The sequence below is a fragment of the Orussus abietinus genome, unplaced genomic scaffold (genome assembly GCF_000612105.2).
Source record: "Orussus abietinus isolate OABI.00-Male unplaced genomic scaffold, Oabi_2.0 scaffold34, whole genome shotgun sequence".
NCBI classification, from domain to species: Eukaryota; Metazoa; Arthropoda; class Insecta; order Hymenoptera; family Orussidae; genus Orussus; species Orussus abietinus.
Window position 1 is genome coordinate 943,789 of NW_019394290.1, and position 17,916 is coordinate 961,704.

The 17,916-nt window shown below is 38.7% G+C and overlaps 4 protein-coding genes across 18 annotated transcripts; 3 read left to right on the top strand and 1 right to left on the bottom strand.

Moving 5' to 3' along the window:
* The first annotated feature begins 118 nt into the window (after positions 1-118).
* LOC105696231 (solute carrier family 35 member F6) lies at positions 119-3,008 on the top strand. Of its 3 annotated transcripts, XM_012418520.2 has the most exons (9): positions 119-449; positions 512-717; positions 810-957; positions 1,097-1,447; positions 1,521-1,605; positions 1,682-1,840; positions 1,946-2,100; positions 2,188-2,367; positions 2,501-3,008. In XM_012418520.2, exons 2-8 carry the CDS (start codon positions 641-643, stop codon positions 2,347-2,349), a joined length of 1,137 nt encoding a protein of 378 aa, XP_012273943.1. In that variant the 5' UTR covers positions 119-449; positions 512-640; the 3' UTR covers positions 2,350-2,367; positions 2,501-3,008. The 3 variants fall into 3 exon arrangements, with proteins under 3 accessions (XP_012273943.1, XP_012273941.1, XP_012273942.1); XM_012418518.2 differs by having other exon boundaries at positions 2,188-3,008; XM_012418519.2 differs by having other exon boundaries at positions 603-717; positions 2,188-3,008.
* On the bottom strand, positions 2,478-12,402 carry LOC105696226 (piwi-like protein Siwi). 6 transcript variants are annotated; one of them, XM_023434997.1, is made up of 14 exons: positions 12,310-12,402; positions 10,911-11,082; positions 10,428-10,765; positions 9,484-10,355; positions 8,752-8,945; positions 7,835-7,925; positions 7,653-7,760; positions 7,219-7,427; positions 6,939-7,124; positions 6,680-6,850; positions 6,281-6,560; positions 5,683-6,038; positions 5,111-5,519; positions 2,478-4,985 (listed from the first exon to the last, which is right to left on the bottom strand). In XM_023434997.1, the coding sequence occupies exons 5-14, from the start codon at positions 8,899-8,901 to the stop codon at positions 4,342-4,344; spliced, it is 2,604 nt and encodes an 867-aa protein (XP_023290765.1). In that variant the 5' UTR covers positions 8,902-8,945; positions 9,484-10,355; positions 10,428-10,765; positions 10,911-11,082; positions 12,310-12,402; the 3' UTR covers positions 2,478-4,341. The 6 variants fall into 6 exon arrangements, with proteins under 6 accessions (XP_023290765.1, XP_012273918.1, XP_023290764.1 ...); XM_012418495.2 differs by having other exon boundaries at positions 8,716-8,945; XM_023434996.1 differs by lacking the exon at positions 12,310-12,402 and adding an exon at positions 11,856-11,984 and having other exon boundaries at positions 8,716-8,945.
* Positions 11,425-13,139, top strand: LOC105696232. Its single transcript, XM_012418521.1, has 7 exons — positions 11,425-11,561; positions 11,878-11,911; positions 11,983-12,059; positions 12,134-12,319; positions 12,396-12,567; positions 12,637-12,716; positions 12,868-13,139. The coding sequence occupies exons 1-7, from the start codon at positions 11,489-11,491 to the stop codon at positions 13,044-13,046; spliced, it is 801 nt and encodes a 266-aa protein (XP_012273944.1). The 5' UTR covers positions 11,425-11,488; the 3' UTR covers positions 13,047-13,139.
* LOC105696229 (methyltransferase-like protein 13) lies at positions 12,974-16,944 on the top strand. 8 transcript variants are annotated; one of them, XM_012418514.1, is made up of 9 exons: positions 12,974-13,062; positions 13,485-13,605; positions 13,734-13,856; positions 13,936-14,152; positions 14,234-14,452; positions 14,593-14,852; positions 14,953-15,320; positions 15,389-15,570; positions 15,800-16,944. In XM_012418514.1, exons 2-9 carry the CDS (start codon positions 13,514-13,516, stop codon positions 16,373-16,375), a joined length of 2,037 nt encoding a protein of 678 aa, XP_012273937.1. In that variant the 5' UTR covers positions 12,974-13,062; positions 13,485-13,513; the 3' UTR covers positions 16,376-16,944. The 8 variants fall into 8 exon arrangements, with proteins under 8 accessions (XP_012273937.1, XP_012273936.1, XP_012273932.1 ...); XM_012418513.2 differs by lacking the exon at positions 12,974-13,062 and adding an exon at positions 13,173-13,227; XM_012418509.1 differs by lacking the exon at positions 12,974-13,062 and adding an exon at positions 13,186-13,293 and having other exon boundaries at positions 13,406-13,605.
* The last annotated feature ends 972 nt before the right edge of the window (positions 16,945-17,916 follow it).

A 17,916-nucleotide genomic window follows, 5' to 3' on the forward strand; every position in this document is an offset into this window, starting at 1 on the left:
TAAAATGAAGAGAGATGGAGAGATGTCTACAGCGCCGCCATCCGTTGGCTAACATACTATTTATCGAGCATCGAACGTTCCTATCCTTCTGGGCTTCTATGGAGACTTGTAAATTCTTTGATAATGTCGGCACAACCGACCGTGGGTTCGCAAAGTTAGGTTCCCATCGAGTTGGAACTTATCGGGCAAGGAAGGCTGAGGAGGGCGGAACGGTCCCGAGCAGTGACCTCCCCGATATTTGCTGATCGAAGTAATCGTGTATCGTGACGGTCTGTCACGCTTTGGGATAACGCTGGATAATGGTTCGTGGGGTAACACGTTCCGATGACTCGATAGAGCAATTCCTTGTTATTCCTGACTGCCCCTAACGCAACCAGAAATACTTGGAGCGAGTACCCCAGTGTTCTCGGCTTCGGACTTTTGTCCCGCGACGTTTTCTACCAGCTCCGGTAAGTTTCCGTCAATGATGCTTATGCAGTTATTCACGTATCTTTATCAGCTGCAACTTCAGGGCACAGGAAGCCCGTTGGGGTGCAACCATTGAAAGTCTAGGATACCTTGTTACATCGAATCAAATAGTAGTACACAACGGTATTCTTCAGGATTTTATCGTCTCTGTAAGTTCGGAGCATCTAGAAGAATGGCATGGACTCATTACCAAACGTCGCTGGCGATCTTGTTCGTGATCACTGGCTCGTTTAATACGCTTTCCGTCAAGTAAGTCCCTGTTCGATTCATGATTAACGTTGCCAGAAAAGGAAATAATTCTGGGAGGTGTCTCAAAACCGATTATCTATTTAATATTTTAGATATGCCGATAAACAAATAGTCCCAGGAATAGATGGGCAGCCAAGGTACTTTAATCACCCATTCATGCAATCTTCATTCATGTTTTTGGGAGAAATGTTATGCCTTCTTGTTTTCAAAATAGCGTACTGTTATTACGAACGCCGAGGGGTAAGTCTTGTACCTAATGTTAAAAATACAGCACCTTTTTGTATGTCGTTAGTTAAATTTTATTAAAATTTATATCGATTCGTGTTTGGATTCTCTTTGTTATTTTTTTTATGTGTTTGTAACCGATTCTAACACGTAGGATGGAACCATCGATGAAACCAATTTGACCAAAGGATTGAGGACTTTCAATCCGTTCGTTCTTTTCGTCCCAGCTCTTTGCGATATGTTTGCTACATCGATTATGTACATCGGGCTGAATATGACTTATGCGAGCAGTTTTCAAATGCTTCGAGGTGCATCGATAATCTTCACCGGTATACTTTCGGTTAGTTTCTTGGAGCGGAAGTTAAAGTACAGAGAATGGAGCGGAATAGTTATGGTCACCTTAGGTCTAGCTCTTGTCGGCATTAGTGACTTTGTAACAAAAGAAACTGACGACACCGATTCAAATTCTATCATCGCCGGTGATCTACTCATCGTTTGTGCTCAGGTATACGTCTCGGTGGTATACAGGAATTATTTCGGTTCACTTTCGTTTCATCGATAACTAAATCTCCTCACAGGTGATTACTGCTACGCAAATGGTCGTTGAAGAGAAATACGTCTCCGGTCAGGACATTCCTGCTCTTCAAGCCGTTGGCTGGGAGGGTAAGTTTCCCAGGAACGAAGATGTTTCGTTAGAATCTCCTTTGAGTCTGTTTCATGTGTTGCATTTTGTTATCAGGTGTCTTTGGTTTTATCGGTATGTGTTTAGCCATGATTCCATTGAACTACATTAGTGCTCAGCCACCTTTTGCCGATAACTCCCGAGGAACTCTGGAAGCAACGGTCGATGCTTTTGTTCAAATAGGGAAAAGTGGACGGCTCTTTACAGCACTGATAGGTGAATATCGTCTGTTAATCTGTAATCTGTAGTTAAATGTAACGATTCTGCCAGTTTCATTATTTGCTTGTCATTATAATTTTTAATCGAACTCTTTTCGTTTAGGCATAGTCGTCAGTATCGCCTTCTTTAACTTTAGCGGAATAAGCATTACAAAGGAGATGAGTGCAACCACAAGAATGGTCTTGGACAGTGCCAGGACGATAATCATATGGGCCATATCCTTGACACTCCGCTGGCAAAAGTTTCATTATTTACAAGTAAGTTCAAACGATGTGATTACCGCACAAGCAATTGCCGCATCTTGCATTGCATTAAATATCTAAATCATTTGATTCCCTTTGCAGCTTGTCGGTTTCGCTATTCTCCTCCTCGGCATGTGCTTCTACAACGACATTTTCATTGCTCAATTTTGGAGGAAATGTTGTGGTAGATTAACTCGACATCGGCCGCTTCCACCGGGGACCGAAATTATTCACACCCTTGCCGATGACGATACAGGGGCTTAAAACTGACTTATATGCCAAGTGAGTTTATCGGCGAAAATCAAGAGAATTAATTTGACAGGCAATCTCATGCATGTCGGATCACTTTCGAACCGCTTCGATCGTTATAAATCTCGAAACTTATTTTTTTATTTTTTTTATTACTTGTTTTTAGTACTGTACGTTAATAGGGTCATTAATTCCCTTATGATCTTTAACGGTCAAGAGCACGATACCGGGGAATCTTTAAGCACCCTCAAGGTGCGAATTAAATATGCATCGTACGTGACCGAAATGGATGTATCATGGAAGCCTTCACAAATTTTTTTGGTGCCAAGTCATTGTGGATTTCTTGCCTTAGAAACGATCCTCTCTTATCGCGTACAATACTGTTTTACTATAATAACAACAACAACAAAAACTATCACATCAATGCCTTGTTTCTTAGGAGAAAATGTATCGTGTAAATGTACACTGCGTGTACGTAAAAAGTAGTTCGGTTACCATTTGTAATCGTCGTCCTGCGGCAATGGCGTTAATCTTAAGGCTTTATATATATATATATATTAATTTATCAAAACTATCCGAAATTGAATACCATTTGTTACTCCTATCTCAAAACCAATGCTTCTGTGAACTCATGCCAATAATGTAATTCAATAAATGCATAGTTATTTTCCGAACATTTCCTAATCTTACGTATTTAATATGCGAATTAAGGACACCGAGAAATATGTAACTTATAAAGATTCAAGTGTACTTTTCAATGAGAACCTTATTTATAAATACTTTTGATATTTAGAGTTAGAAACAATACTTGTTAAATATGTTAGAGAGGATTATGTGGCATTGGTCGGGAAATTTTTTTTTTTTCCCTACTTTTCGGTACAATCCAAACTAAGAAACGACAAAGTACTTAAAGATATACGTTCATTATTCTGTTTTGTACATCTTTGGCATCGGCCAGGAACTGGAAGAAATATTTCTTTTCTTCTCTTTCCAAGCTCGAAATAATTTCCTATCTTATTTATCTATATATATAGATAAGAGAGAAAGGGTTGGTGGCGCGCGCGTATAAATCATATAAAAACCTAACCGATTAATTGAAATTAGTATTAACTTTGTTTAAATGTATGTCAAAATACACCAACAGGAAAATTTAGTTGAAACTCGTAAGATCACGTTCTTTTGTTACTCGATTTTTTCAAATATCTTTCTCGGGTTTGCGTACGATTTCGTAAAACCGTCTTTTCGGCAGAAATAAACAAAAAGTGTACTTTGCGAATCATATGAAAATTAAAATAATATACTCAATAAATTTGTACTACAGGAAATGAAAACTTCTTTCAAGCCCGAAACTTTTCAACCATTGGTAACATTTTCTAAGAATCGACAAAGTTCAGTCTTCCTATGAAAATCACTCGGTAAGTGAAATGTAACACATGAAATGCGCTTCGCATTTCTAAGGCAGTAGGAAGCGTTATCGCCATATCACATATCCGTCTTGTCAGTAACTTCAAAACTAGAAACTAAAACTCTTAGGCAAAAAAAGTCACTAGATTCCAAGAAAATAAAAATTATCTTTAAGGACAGCAAGCAGTTTCCCTTAGGAGACTTCTTAATTATATGATAAAAATGCTTCGCAAGCTGTACACCCGTCACTTCAATTAATAATTTCCGTTACAAAAAAAAAAAAAGAAAAGAAAAGAAGCAATAGAGGAAAACTAATAAAAACCCATCTACTCGTTTTTTGACTTCAAAAATCCTGTTTCGAGTCAGTGGTTATTCCAAGGGTTTAAGCTTATTGCGTGCCCAGTCTTAAATCTACCTAAATCTATGAAATGTCTTAATGAAAAAAAAATAATAAAAAAATACTTCAAGGCACTCCGTGGCGTGGGAACAAGTTGGCCTTGAATCGGCCTCGAGAAAGAGACGCGCACAAGTGCCCAGACCCACGACTCGAGTAAATAGGGAAAGGGAAAAATGAATAATCGAAGTGACAACGCTCCCAAAACCCTACAAGAAATAAAGGAGAGTTTCGAGATGCGAGCTGGGCGGTACATGGATCGCTTGACCTACAAGGAAGGCAAGCTTATGAGCGTATTGACAGGGTGCGGGTACCCTAACGGTTCCACTCCAGTTGTAATACATGTGGGTCAGTTTAAACGTCAGCCTCTGCAGTTTATCCGCGTCGAGACCGACATTGTCGGAAATGATACTGTAAGCCGCAGGCGAGACAGTCCCCTGTCGCACCAACTGCGACACTACGAAGAAGTCGTACTTGACGGGGTTCGTTACGACATCATCGACAACGGTACCAGGATCGGGGTTGTCCCCGGGCATTTTAAAGAGCCGCGTGTTGATTTTCTTCGTCACGAGGATGAATGCCATCCTAACGGGCGCGGTGCCGTACACCCCGGCGAGCTTCTGCTTAAGCTGTTCGACCTCGTGTTCGAAGACGTAGGGTATCTGGCCTTCACCTACCCCATCCCGGTAGATGACGATACGTTGAGGTAAAGCGTTGTTGTACTCCCTGTACACGTGCAGCGCTTTGCACAGATTCACCGAAAGGTCGTTCGATAACTCCTCGCCGGTCGAATGGGCGGATACGGCGCTGAAGTAACGGCAGAACGATTTATCCAAAGATGCCACCATAGCACCTGCAATAAGACCGTTCTTTCTTTTTTATACACACTCCTGAATTGACATAGTTCAAACGTACATCTGCCCTTTTCTCCGTTGCCGGAACAATCCGAAACGCGTACTCCAAGGGTACTCTACTCACCGAAATCTCGTTGCTTCGAGCTCGTGTCGTGACACACGTCGAAGCCTACGACCATCAGGCCCGACAGGGGCACCTCGACGGTCCAAGGAGCGCCGCCGATCTTGCAATTTATTTGTACGGCCACTTTGGTGACGATCGACATCGGGTTCTTGTTAGAGAAGGTCTTCGTTAGGAATACCTGCGTCGGAACTGGTCTGTCGACGCAGCACTTCTTCTTGATGGCCGAGTACCGGTCTAGACGGTTGTTCGAGACTACACAGAAGATTAGCTGTGGCCTTGAGCTGCTCATGATCTTCTCGATGCATTGGGTATACGTTCCAGAGCGATCGTCTGGAATTTCGCAGTAGTGGGGACGCTCCATGGAGATGTTCATGTCGCCGCTCGCTTTCATCATGTTCGACATAAAATACTATAGGAGAAAGAACAAAGGTCACCCAAGGTACCATCAGAGCCGTAATAACGTCTTATATCCACGATGATAGCGAATTGAGGTAATGAGAACGTTGAAAAAAACAGAAGACAAATAAAAACTCTGCTTCCGTCGGATACGAAATGGCAAGGAAACCAAATACCTCGGCGTCGCGACGGAAGCGGCTCATGACGATCACCACCCAGTCCTTCAGTTTGCCGTTGATCAGACCCGGGGAACTCCTGAGGGACTTGGTCCAGTCGGCATTCTCTCCGGCTGATATCGACCGTCCATTGGCAAACAAGATCTTCTCTGGTGGTAGAACACGACCCTGCACATCGACGAGCTTCCGGTCCAGAGTCAGATTCCACTCCTTTAACTCTTGAACGATACTGGGCTCACTGTTCAGACGTTGGTTAAACGATAGCAGCTTCTGGATTCGTGATTGAGGCGACACCCGTGTGTGTTGGGCAAGCGCTGCCATTAGGCGATAATTATTTCGCATTTCATCGGTGATCCCTGCGAAACATAAACAAGAGAGCTTATGGCATTTCTTATTAAGATTAATCCGATGCACTAGAATAAATAATGGAAAATAAATAAAAAGTGTAGGGTGGAAAGTGAGACATTTTCGAATTTGAGAACGGCAAATAATTATCGAAGCTCGATTTGAGAAGAAATATCTTCAGAAAATAATGTTCGAAATAATAAAGGATTACTTTTGTTCGTAATTAAAGGTAATAAAAATGTTTAAAGTGAACCTGTAGCTCTGCATAGTTCAGGAACAAGATAAATCAGTTCCGCTTGCCCAGCTCTCCGGTCTCTAGGCTTAGACCGTGACACAAGCATGGGTTGAGTATCCTGCCTTATCTGAATGTTGTATTTGTTTTTGTAGTAATCCTTATACGTTATTTGGTCACCGGTGCGTAACTGGAAGGTTGAGGTGGGAGTTACGGCATGATCCACGTCGTCGATGCGATAGGTATTGTTATTGTAATCGGTTAAGATTACAAGGCCTATCACTTGCTCTTCAAAAATTTTCTGAAACAAATTTAAACGAAAATTGTACAGTGCCTTTTTCAATCACGGATAAAATGTTAATGTGTGAAAAAATCACAAGTGTCCGCGTGAAAGCATCGACTCGATTAGAAGATACTCACTCGATAGTTCTGTCCATCCTTGCGATAGCACTCATCCAAGATATTGAGAATGGTTTCCCTGCGCATCACTTTATGTGAGATCTCGGCACACATAAGGATGTCAGCTTCATACTGCCTGATCGAAGTTACGTAGCCAGGCCACAACTCCATACTATACTCTCGAATTTCAACCTAAAACGTCAACATTGACAGTCTTTAAAGAATCCTCTCAAACATTTTTTCGCAGTCTATTAGCGTTTCTACTTTACAAGATGTTGACCTTATTTCGGGCATCGTAATAATCACGCCCAACAAGTTGCAGATTCAAAAAGCCTAGGCATTTTCTCATAATTATATTGAAAAATTGTAGGTAATGGTGGTCACCCCTGACCATATCTCCAACAAGACGAATGGTTATTCGAATTTTTTCCTGGTCGGATTCTCTTTTAGAGAACAATTCCATTGGCTACGAGTAAAGTAAGTATTGCTTAATTTCCAAGTTCTACAATGAATGGCGAGTTTGTAAACGTTTAGATCCGTTTAGATCAATTTGAGCTTACCTGGGGAAGGCGATGGCTACAATATAAAACAGTTCCATCAAAAATGTATGCTCCGATACTTTTGCTATGAATTTTTAGGAGACCTTTTCGAACTACCGTTCTAACCTCTTCTGGAGAAAAGTCCACTCGATATTGAAAAATGCACCAGTTGGTTGTGGTGAGCAGCTTAAAGTAATTGGCTTGAAGTTTCACTGGTCTACCAGACATCCCTGCGCAATCGATATATAAATAAGATCATAATATTTCGTGAGGGTCCAAAACAAATTTTTCAAGTTAAGTTAATCAATGAAATCAGTAGTTCGTTATTTCCTTTTTAAAGATTATACATACTCAATTTTATTACATTAATATAATTAAAAAACATCTGAAGCCTTAAGCTCTATCCCTCCTAATAAATAAAAATGGGAACGATAGGTGATATATCTTAAACGTACCCTTCTTCGTTTTCAAGTCCCTTGGACGAGTGACTAAGAGATCCGATGGTAGTACTCTACGTCCTCTCAAGGAACCTCGACCCAGAGAACCTGCTTCTCCACCACCACCTGTTGCAGATCGATGCTACACATTATATGACTTACAAGACTTCTATGTCAACAAATTCAGCATCTCCAGTTACCAATTGGAGTAGTATCCATGGGATCTGGTTTGGCTTCCCCGGGTCCAGAATCTCCCCTGGAACTGGGCCGCTGAGTACCACGTGCCATACTCTATAATGACCAATCGGATTACTGACTCATTAGCAACCTTCTTCAAATATATAATTGATGACAATGCATGATGGATGAGGTCTAGTGAATTCAACTGACAACGATTTTAACATTAAAATTAGTATCAAAGTCTGATAGAGTACTATCCTATATCATGCTTTTCGATTTATCTATTGCATTTTGACATCAATAAAAAATCCTCTTGATGAAAAGGATTTTTTTTCCACACCATTTTCTGAATCATTTGATAGAAAAAGAATAAATGTATAACATAAAAAAAAAAAATAAAGATACACAAATAAAGGAATGTCAAAAACATTGAGCAATACAATCTCATGCCTCCTTTCAAGAACTAGAGAATCGAAGGCTATGGTACGATGATATACTACATGAATAAATGATTAACCCTAAGAAGAAAAAGAGCACACTTCACCAAAAAGAAAAAGAATTTGTGTAATATTCACTAAAGGTAAGTAGAGGCAAGACTCCAATTATAGAGAAAATCTCCCAGGGACAAGCGCTTTTACTAGAAAATGGGATTAGAATTTATTTAATGGCAGGCTCGCATGCATAATAGTGCTTAAATGAATCATTGGATGATCTTGTGTAAAAAAAAAACTTTACAAAGTCAGGGAGATCCCTCGTCAAGGCTCAAATGTTACCTTCCAAAATTAATCTATCAAAGGTAAAGCTTAATCATACCAAAAATGAATGATTTGCATTACAACCAAAGCTGGCATAGCACTACCTTAAATCATTCTCTTCGATGTCTCTAGTAAGTCAGGGTTACCTGTCGAGTTGGCTGAGATGGCCTTGCATAGGGTACCTGGTGATGGGACGTGCTCGGCCTGGTAGAAGTCGTAGAACTTGAAGCTTGACGACTAAACGCTCCTTGGGACGTCGAAGGCGGGGCCTGCTGCTCACGCTGAGTTTTACCCCGCCCCATGCTTTTCTTCATCGGTGGTCGGTCGCTCATCTTTACCGTAGTTCTTGAGACCTTATGCCGCCGATCTTAACTCGCTACACAAAATGCAACACGTTCAGTAAGCATAAATAATTCTTCTCAGTGGTTTACACGATCGACCAACAGCACATAATTTAATGCATGATCAAACTATCGATACAACGATAATAAATAACACGATTTAACTGAAATTTCTTTGGCAAAGCTCTCACTTTTTCATTAGTACCCTGCTACTAAAATCAAACAGTTTTCAATGCGTGATACAGGATTTTAATATTAACCATAAGCAAAAGTGTCAGAAAAATGCATAAAAATATAAAATCGTTTAAAATATCTCAAGGGCACTGGTTGATTTTTAATGACTCGCAGTTAGACGATTCACAAGATACGAGCGCACGCAACAAAGACTGGTAACGTCGGCAGAAAAGGCCGATAACCCGTGCAGGCTCGAACACGTTACCTCCTGTTAGAATACCGGCTATAAACAAAGGACGTGGAAGAAGGAGAATCGCAGGAAGTTGCGGTAGCGACTGTAAGGTCACAAATACTCTCGGAATTTCCGTAAATTCTTGGCTAAACAAATCGTTCACTTACCAAAGACTTTTCTTTGAGTCAACCCAACGACCGATTACAGAATCGAAAAACCGGAAAAAGAACGAGGAACGTCGCGAAGCGTCGGTGGCGAGACGAAACAAGAAACGCTCCAACTCTTAACGGCCCGTGGAATTATGGGTGATCATGGGTAGTCGCGGCCGGAGATTCGCGTTTCGATTGGTGCAACGCATATCTGTCTAAAAGAACCCGACCAACCGAAACACTTCCCGGCGAACGGCGGCCAATCGCAATTCTACGATACACCTTATCTGTTACGACAGCCTGTTGCCCCCGTGTTGCTCCTCGTGGTTGAACCTTCACTGACCAACATTAACGCACCAACCTTTCTTTCGGCCTTTTTTTTTTACAAGAGTTTCAACGTTCATTTTCATTCAAGACCAGTAACGAATTTTTCAAGAACGTGATCACAAAAAGAGCAGTTTTCAACGACAAAAACAAGATTTCAGGCTGGATCACTGGATAAAATTAGACAACTTACAACATAGCCTCGATTGCTGTTCCGATCTTATTTTATTTACGGTTCTTTCCCTCTTTGAATATAAAAATATAATAATATATAAATAACATCAACATGGTCATGTATATTAAAATAAGTGAAAACGAAATTGACCTTCCAATGAATTCTTTATACCTTTTCAAGCGAGCAATAATTTTCCTCAGATAAAAATTTTCAAATTTATTAAAAACGGAATAAATTTGACAGGTCTAATAAACTTTTGAGTTATTAATTTTATCTTATGGTGAATACACGTGGTCACCTCGTTGCAAGGTAAAAAATGGGGGGGGGGGACCAATAGAGACCGAAAGGAACGCGACACATTGCAAAGTACAAATTACCGGACTCCAACCACCTGTCGAATTGATAAAACGATGCCGAAATTCCATCTATACGACTTTTCTGACAGATTAAAACGTTCACTCACCAAATAATCTGTTTTGAGCCCACCAGTTATCAAAGAGAATGCAAAAACAGCAGAGGTGCATCAGCAGCCGATGGCGACGGTTCGCAAAAGAACGGACTGGAAAGGACGAAAGAGGAAATGCTTCCTGGTCGACGACTGTCGACGACCCACGGAATTGCACGGAATTATATCGAACTGTGTTAACTGTATGGGGTTATGGGTGATTTATCGTGATTACAAATGCAAACTTGGTCATCACTCGTAGCTTCACGTTGGTTACATACATGCATAACCATTTAGTCTATCAATCCTCGACTCAATTCGACCAATCGGAGTATTCGTTACCAAGTTGTCCATCTCTGAAAGGGAAAGTATCCAATGCTTTATTACTACGCTTACCCGCGACTTTCAAACTACAAATTTTGAAAATTCCTTCGATTTGTTAAGACTCGGAAAGAAAACTCTAATTCTGTCAATTGTGGATATAAATAAAAAAATGTTTACCATTGCTTAGTCTCATCGAAAGTAAAAAATATTGAAACAAATGCCAGTAGTAACTGCAACCAAGTTTCAGTTCCGAGTGGATGGTAATAAAATATTCGGTCGTTACTTTGTTGCTGTATGTGTATAATTTGAGACTGCTTCATTTTATTTTCTGGCATGTTCCGCTGTTTATCTGCGAAATTCAAGAAATAACATTACTTGGATTCTTTTGCTCCTTTAAATGGGAGAGCGAGAACGAGACATAGGCTCACTCAAGAAAAAGCGAGTTAATATTGACAACCCAGGGTAAAAAAAACAAGGACATCGGCGTATTTCAATATTTAAAAATAAATATTCCTTAATTATGTTAGAAATTCTTTAAAAAAAAGAGTATAAAGTAAAATATACTGCTGCAGGTTAAGTATTTCAACATTAAATACATATGTAAAAATCCTTTGAAAGAGACATTTTTAGGATTACTGTCGATATGTTCATTCTAGAATGGAGATAAGATAAGAATACCGACAGTCTTACTAATTTAGATGCAATGGTTTAAAACTACTCATAGGGATAAAGAAAATATTTAAATTAACTTCACAATGATAATGTTATTCCACGTCATAATTTTTGTCACCTTTTCAAGGCACGTGATACAATCGCAAGAAATAGTTGGTACTGAATTACTCAAATTTTGTAGTATATTCAATATATAAATTAATTTGACTGTTACATCTTTTAATAAAGAGAGAAACTGTAAGGATAAAAAATAGCAAAAAACGACTATAGTGATTAAAATATCGTTATTAAGTTTAGGACAAAATTTAAAGTAATGTAATTTATAACAACATCCCATCGAATGCTTTTCTTTTAAGTATTTATCAGCTTTATCCCAACAGTTTAATTCTGATTTCGAATAGAGAATATTTTACCAATGGACAAATACTTTATGATAGCTAGCTCTCTTACCATGAATTTAAAACTTTTTCAGTAATCCAGTGTAAAGGAGAAAAACCTGATGGCAGGTAACGATCAACAGCAATGGTATGGAGGCGATGGAATCCAAAGTTTTAATTCTTTTATGTATTTGTTTTAGGTGCTTCTGTGTTGACGAGAATGGCACAAAACTTTTTGGATGGTCTTGGTGGTCAATGGCACAAGACATGACATGCGGTAAGAGTCCAAATTCTCACAGGTTTTGTATTTGACATCCGTTAATACTTTTTTAACGATCTACATAAGTGTAGCATGCAGTAGACGTACCAATGAATTAAGGAAAAGAGGAACGGGTACAGTGTCACTGCATTGTATGCAAAATGGGAACTTTGAAGAGCTTCAATGCAACAGTGGCATGTGTTGGTGTGTCGATGATAAAACTGGTGAACCAACCTGTAGAGCCTTTCCAAGTTCAGCAGTGACTTACCTTCCCTGTTGTAAGTGCATTGAATTCTGTTGATGATTTTTATTATAAAGTGTAAACAATATTTTTTTCAAACGGAAACCAATCAGATAAGAAGGACCAATTTGGAGTACAGTATTTAAGAAGATGCGAAAGCAAAATGGTTGCCAGAGTGGAATTTCTTGAAAAACTGAAACTTCATGGTCGACAATTTGCGTATGTAGATAGGGTATTCTGCGATGACGATGGCACCTTTAATAGTCGCAGCATTGTTGGCACTCGGTAATTTATTCCAAAATTATTAATGAATTATTAAAACGTACTAATGAAACTGGTAATATTTTTTTCCAGAGTCAACTGTGTTTGGAAAGATGGTGAAAAGTTACAAAATTATGGCTCGTCTATTGAAAACTTTTCAAAGATGAACTGCAGTAAGTTTTCTCTATTCCCGCTTGTCAAAATAATTTTTCAAATCTTTATCAGAATTATTCCATGAATGAAAACATAATGAAAAAGATCGAATTTGGATAGTTTTGTCGACTGTCAACAAGTACCCATATTTTAATTATATACATCTTTCAGGATGTGCACGAGACTATCGAATTTATGCTCAATCAGGATTAAATTTCTTCTTCAGCTGCTACAATGACGGAAGTTACGACATTATTCAACACAGTAATGGAGAACCTTATTGTATAGATGAAGATGGATTTCCAACCAGTTCCCTTGGTGTTATTGGAGATGCAATTAAGTGTGGATAAATAACATTAACAGCTGGTAATTAAACAGCTTTTTAATAGTATTTTAAAAGAAAAGAAATTCTTCAACCATGAATAAAAAAGTAGTTTGTACTCCACGTGATTTAATGTACTGTCCGTCTACCCAACCTAACCTGTTCCTGACGAACATGCGATACCTTGGTGGTTCCCGATGGTTCCGCGGGTCGGTACTTTTTAAATTAAAGCGTTTTTACCACGTTTATTTGTCGTAGTTTATCTCTAAAGTGTAGTAAGTTTGCATTAATTACTTTACTGGCAGATTTTTAATCCAATTAGTATCTAAGGCAACGCACAAATGTTATGTGATAAAACGTAGGGTTATGTTTAACCTAATCTTACAGTGTTTTTATTTAGACGGCAACGATTTTCTCATCGTTTGCATATAGATTTATAATTCACAAATCCCTGTGGAACTTTCAGTTCTATCGAATGAAATATAAATCATCGAAATGAACTTGTTACCGAAGTCACACGAAGAATTCAATAAGGTTGAGTACTGGAACACGTTCTTTCGAAAGCGAGGGAAAAAGAGTTTTGACTGGTAAGTCTGTGTAGCTATTAAAATATTTTCCACTCTAAAATAAATGTTTAAATTAGAAATAGTTAATGGTGAGCATAAAATAACTTATCTGATTAATAGATAATTAAAGGGCAATTGGTATATTTCAGGTATGGAGAGTACCCAGAACTTTGTGGGTACCTATCAAAGTATGCGAAGACCAAAGATTTGATACTCGTGGTAGGATGTGGCAGTTCTACACTGAGTGCAGATCTTTACGATGTTGGTTACAGGTGCAAGGATGTTACATCTAATAAAATTGTTTCATTCCATTTTTAATAGAATTAATACTATTGTTCCTTTCACTTATAGGAATATAACAAATATCGACATTTCAGAGGTTGTCATTAAGAAAATGCAAAAGATTAATGAGAGTGCCAGACCATCTTTAAGGTTTGAGCATATGGATGCAACATGTATGACTTATCCAAATGAGAGGTTCAGTGTCGTCCTGGACAAAGGTACCTTGGATGCTTTAATGCCAAGTAGTAATGTGGAGGCAACCGATACAGTTGATAAATTCTTTGGTGTAAGTCTAATGAGTACGTTACAACAGTAAGCAAGGAAAAAGAGTTCATTTCTTGAAGTATGGAAAAACCTTGTGATTTAGGAGATTTCTAGAGTTTTGCGTAACGGAGGTCGATACATCTGCGTGTCTCTACTGCAGGAGCACGTTTTGAAGAAGCTTCTCTCTTATTTTCCATCCTCAGGATTCTTGTTTCGAATACTGCGATGTCACGAGGCTGAAGAGAAAGCACGCAAAGAAGAAAATGGTTCCATGCCCGTATTCATAGTTGTTGCCACCAAATTCCTTAATTTACCAAAACAGGTACAAGATTAAGGTTTTTATACGTTCAAAAGATGTTGCTTAAACAATGATGTTTACGTCAATAAGTACTGTTTCATTGAAACTCATGGAATGCTCATACATACATTAACAAATCAATAAAGACCCTGAAATCTCACTAGGTCCTTGAAATATCTCTTGCTGGAACTGTAACAGAAAGAGTCAACACTATCGAAGACATTGAAGCTGCTGTGGCGACTGCTCAAATGTCAGCCCTCGTTTGCAACAGTCTCTTCAAGGGTACGACTACTAACCTCGGTGAGATCGCGTTGGATTTGTATCGGCCCACAGAAAAAGTTCCTCGCTATACCCTCTACATTTTGGACAAAGTTCGCCCCAAAGGTAGCAAGACCTATGCGGCTTTCATTGTTCCTCGAGGAAGGTGCTAATTTTGTCTTTGATATATCAGTGATTAAAATTTTCAATAAGTATGAGACAATTCATAGATCAAGTTTATCAAGAAACTTTCTCGACCTCAACAGAGATCCGGAATGGTTGTTTAGCACAAAAGAGGGAAGACAACAATTACTCGATACGGTACAACGAGACCGTTTAGTGATAATAATTCAGCGTAGAGAGTGTACATTCGAAGGTATCGATGCAGTCAAGAGGGAGCTCGAAGGTTCCGTACGCAATTTTGCTCCGGCAGGCCTTGGAGCGAACGTGCAGATTCCATACATATCCTTGGGAGATGATACAAGCTCACAAAAGATTCTCTACGAGGGTAAAAGCGAGATCAGTGGGCCTGTTGTAGTGGAAGACGTCGATGACGGAAAAGGCAGTGTATCCCGGAGGCTAATCTTCCTGAACAACCAATTTGTAATACAAAGCGAAGCCAGATTGAAAACAAGTAAGACTTCATCGGCGTTCTTTGCATTTCGTGACTTTCGCCTTGAGTTTAATGTACCGTGTTTTTAGCAAAATCTAGGCGTGGCAAATTGAAAACCGTGATCGATCCAATGTTCCTGAGCTGTGAACATCATATTAATATGAGCGTTGCCGCTAGTTTAGAAATCCATCGCAGCAAAGATTGCGAAATTCTTATCATGGGTCTTGGTGGAGGAGGACTTTGTACGTTCTTACACAGGTGCTTCCCACATGTAAGTCTGTTTTAAATCTGTGACTATAAATTTGGTTTAACATTTTTTTTTTTTCTTTTTGCATAGACTAACAAAGAATAGGTAAAACTAATGAGATATAATGCCAAAGAATGAGGATAGAAATAGAACTCTTTACATCACATAGTCTTCAAATAATATGTAAACTTGTTTCACAATTTTCTTGAATGACATGCCAGTAATATTGATAAAAAGATTTTTATACTTAAAGATTAAGCTGGTCGCAGTGGACATCGACGAGCTTATGCTACACGTTGCAACGGACTATTTTGGTCTTGTCCAAAATGAGAAATTACGAGTGGTAATCTCAGATGGCATAGAGTTTTTAAAGCAGGCAGCTAACGAAGACAAAAAGTTCACGGCAATTCTCTTTGATGTAAATGGTAAAGACAACAGTTTGGGTATGAGTTGTCCTCCGAAAGAATTTCTGGAGGATTCTACGCTTCAATTGGTCCAGGAGTGCCTCGCTACGAATGGGGTGTTTGTACTAAATCTTGCGTGTCGAGACGAAAACTTAGCGCAAAATGTATTGGAAAAATTAAGAAAGATATTTCGTGCGGTGATGTCGTGGGGTCTACAAGGTGCATTTAACCGCGTAGTCCTGTGTTGGTGCAACCCTAATGGTACAAAGGACTTAAGTAAAAGACTTCAAAATGCAGTACGATATCTAAATAATAAATTTGACAGCTCCGTCGACAAATCGACTGGTTCGAAAGAGACCGTGGTAAACGCCTCTTCGCTTATCGATGAACTCACTATCCATCGTAACGATTCAAATGCTGATTAAAAGATTATACTCATTAAAGGCATTCAAGGAACGCATGGCTAATTATACCACAGCTTACCCTTTGTCATAAAACGCTGAAAAATGCAAAGAGAAGAGATTCCTTACGGTATTCTAAACAATATTCATGCTACTACATCCTATTTTATCTGTCCATTATTTGTATTTTTATTTTCTAACTTTTTCATTGTTATGACGACAAATAATCAATAATCTGTAATTAACGGAACAATATTACAGAAGATGTATTAATTGTTTTCATATATTTTATATGCTTAGTAGGTGCATTCTCGGAATTATTCTCCCTGCTAATACAAGTTTATTCAATATATACAGTTCATTGCTAAATGGTCTTCATAAAGTGATTCCATTCGTAACAATCCGTTCACGGTTCCCGATGTCTGCGAAGATGGATACAATTTATTTATATGATTAATTATATAAAATTCAGAAGCTAAATGTGATTTAAACAAGCCACTTTTATAGTATTTCTAACAGTCGTAATTTCGTTCTTATGATTATTATTTCGATTCGGAAAACCGGAGCCCAATAAAGAGAATTTTTCGAAGGTACACGAATTCGTTGAAATAATTTCTAAAGTCAAGCGTAAGTACTCGGTAAAGTGATCAAATTATTATAATAGCAATCCCGTCGTATCCCCGACATCCACAAAGGCAAGCACAAATTATCCATTGAATCGAATCCACGAGATTCACGAACTAAATGGGCTTTTGGGCCAAGTACTTTTGTCCATTACATTTGCATTAACGGCAGCTATTATTTCGTTCTATTAATTGTTAGTCCTCTTCTAAAAGCTAAAATCATACGGAGAAAACGTCCTCGAGGAAACTCCTTTAAACAAATTCCATAGTCTTGGTAAACCTTTTCAGTAGAGTATCCTATCGAGGCGCTGACATGACAAGAGCAACGAGGAAATTAATGTGAAATACTTTTTTCGAACAAGGGACAAGTCTCTAAGTGAAATGGATAACAGGATGGACGCGCCTTACATCCTATGGAGGATAATTAATGACTACTACGTGTCGGTTAACGTCAAGACAGTCGTTTTCCGCGTCTATCGCTCATCCTATTTTATATTAGTCTTTAAATGCAAGTTAAGTAACAAAACGAATTCCTAGAATTCCGTTGGTTACACTTTTCCTCGAAGGCTTTGCCCTTTTTTCCGTTCTTCCTCCTACTTATTCCCGATATCTCCTCGATTTATCACAGTATTTATTCTCAAGAGAAGTTCGGAATACGGTTTGCACGTAGGCTTGTTTTCGACAATGAGTATAAGCCGGAGACAGATTATACAATGAGTTTTCTACAACAATTTTTACAAGGCCCTAGCTCCGTTTTCTCTTATTTACGGCATAGTTTTGTAAATAAAGGAAAACAAATAATTCTATGATACGTCCTTACTTCCCTCGGGTTTCTTACACTGTTATTAACGTAACGACCCTGATTATTTTACATTTCTTGTTTCTTTGGTAATCTCAAATCCCAAGCTAAGATCAGGAACAAGGGATCGATTTCAAAATTAA

What these genes read in the sequence shown, in the direction of transcription:
- LOC105696226 (XM_012418496.2), bottom strand. Translation starts at nt 8,901, where the DNA reads ATGAGCGACCGACCACCGATGAAGAAAAGCATGGGGCGGGGTAAAACT. An exon ending in GGACTTGAAAACGAAGAAGG is followed by an intron (nt 7,428 to 7,652) that starts GTACGTTTAAGA and finishes TCGATTGCGCAG; the next exon opens with GGATGTCTGGTAGACCAGTG. An exon ending in AGGATGGACAGAACTATCGA is followed by an intron (nt 6,561 to 6,679) that starts GTGAGTATCTTC and finishes AATTTGTTTCAG; the next exon opens with AAAATTTTTGAAGAGCAAGT.
- LOC105696229 (XM_012418514.1), top strand. Translation starts at nt 13,514, where the DNA reads ATGAACTTGTTACCGAAGTCACACGAAGAATTCAATAAGGTTGAGTAC. An exon ending in CTTTACGATGTTGGTTACAG is followed by an intron (nt 13,857 to 13,935) that starts GTGCAAGGATGT and finishes TTTCACTTATAG; the next exon opens with GAATATAACAAATATCGACA. An exon ending in CGAAGCCAGATTGAAAACAA is followed by an intron (nt 15,321 to 15,388) that starts GTAAGACTTCAT and finishes CCGTGTTTTTAG; the next exon opens with CAAAATCTAGGCGTGGCAAA.
- LOC105696231 (XM_012418518.2), top strand. Translation starts at nt 641, where the DNA reads ATGGCATGGACTCATTACCAAACGTCGCTGGCGATCTTGTTCGTGATC. An exon ending in TACTCATCGTTTGTGCTCAG is followed by an intron (nt 1,448 to 1,520) that starts GTATACGTCTCG and finishes ATCTCCTCACAG; the next exon opens with GTGATTACTGCTACGCAAAT. An exon ending in GCTCTTTACAGCACTGATAG is followed by an intron (nt 1,841 to 1,945) that starts GTGAATATCGTC and finishes CTTTTCGTTTAG; the next exon opens with GCATAGTCGTCAGTATCGCC.
- LOC105696232 (XM_012418521.1), top strand. Translation starts at nt 11,489, where the DNA reads ATGATAATGTTATTCCACGTCATAATTTTTGTCACCTTTTCAAGGCAC. An exon ending in ACAATCGCAAGAAATAGTTG is followed by an intron (nt 11,562 to 11,877) that starts GTACTGAATTAC and finishes AAACTTTTTCAG; the next exon opens with TAATCCAGTGTAAAGGAGAA. An exon ending in AGTGACTTACCTTCCCTGTT is followed by an intron (nt 12,320 to 12,395) that starts GTAAGTGCATTG and finishes GAAACCAATCAG; the next exon opens with ATAAGAAGGACCAATTTGGA.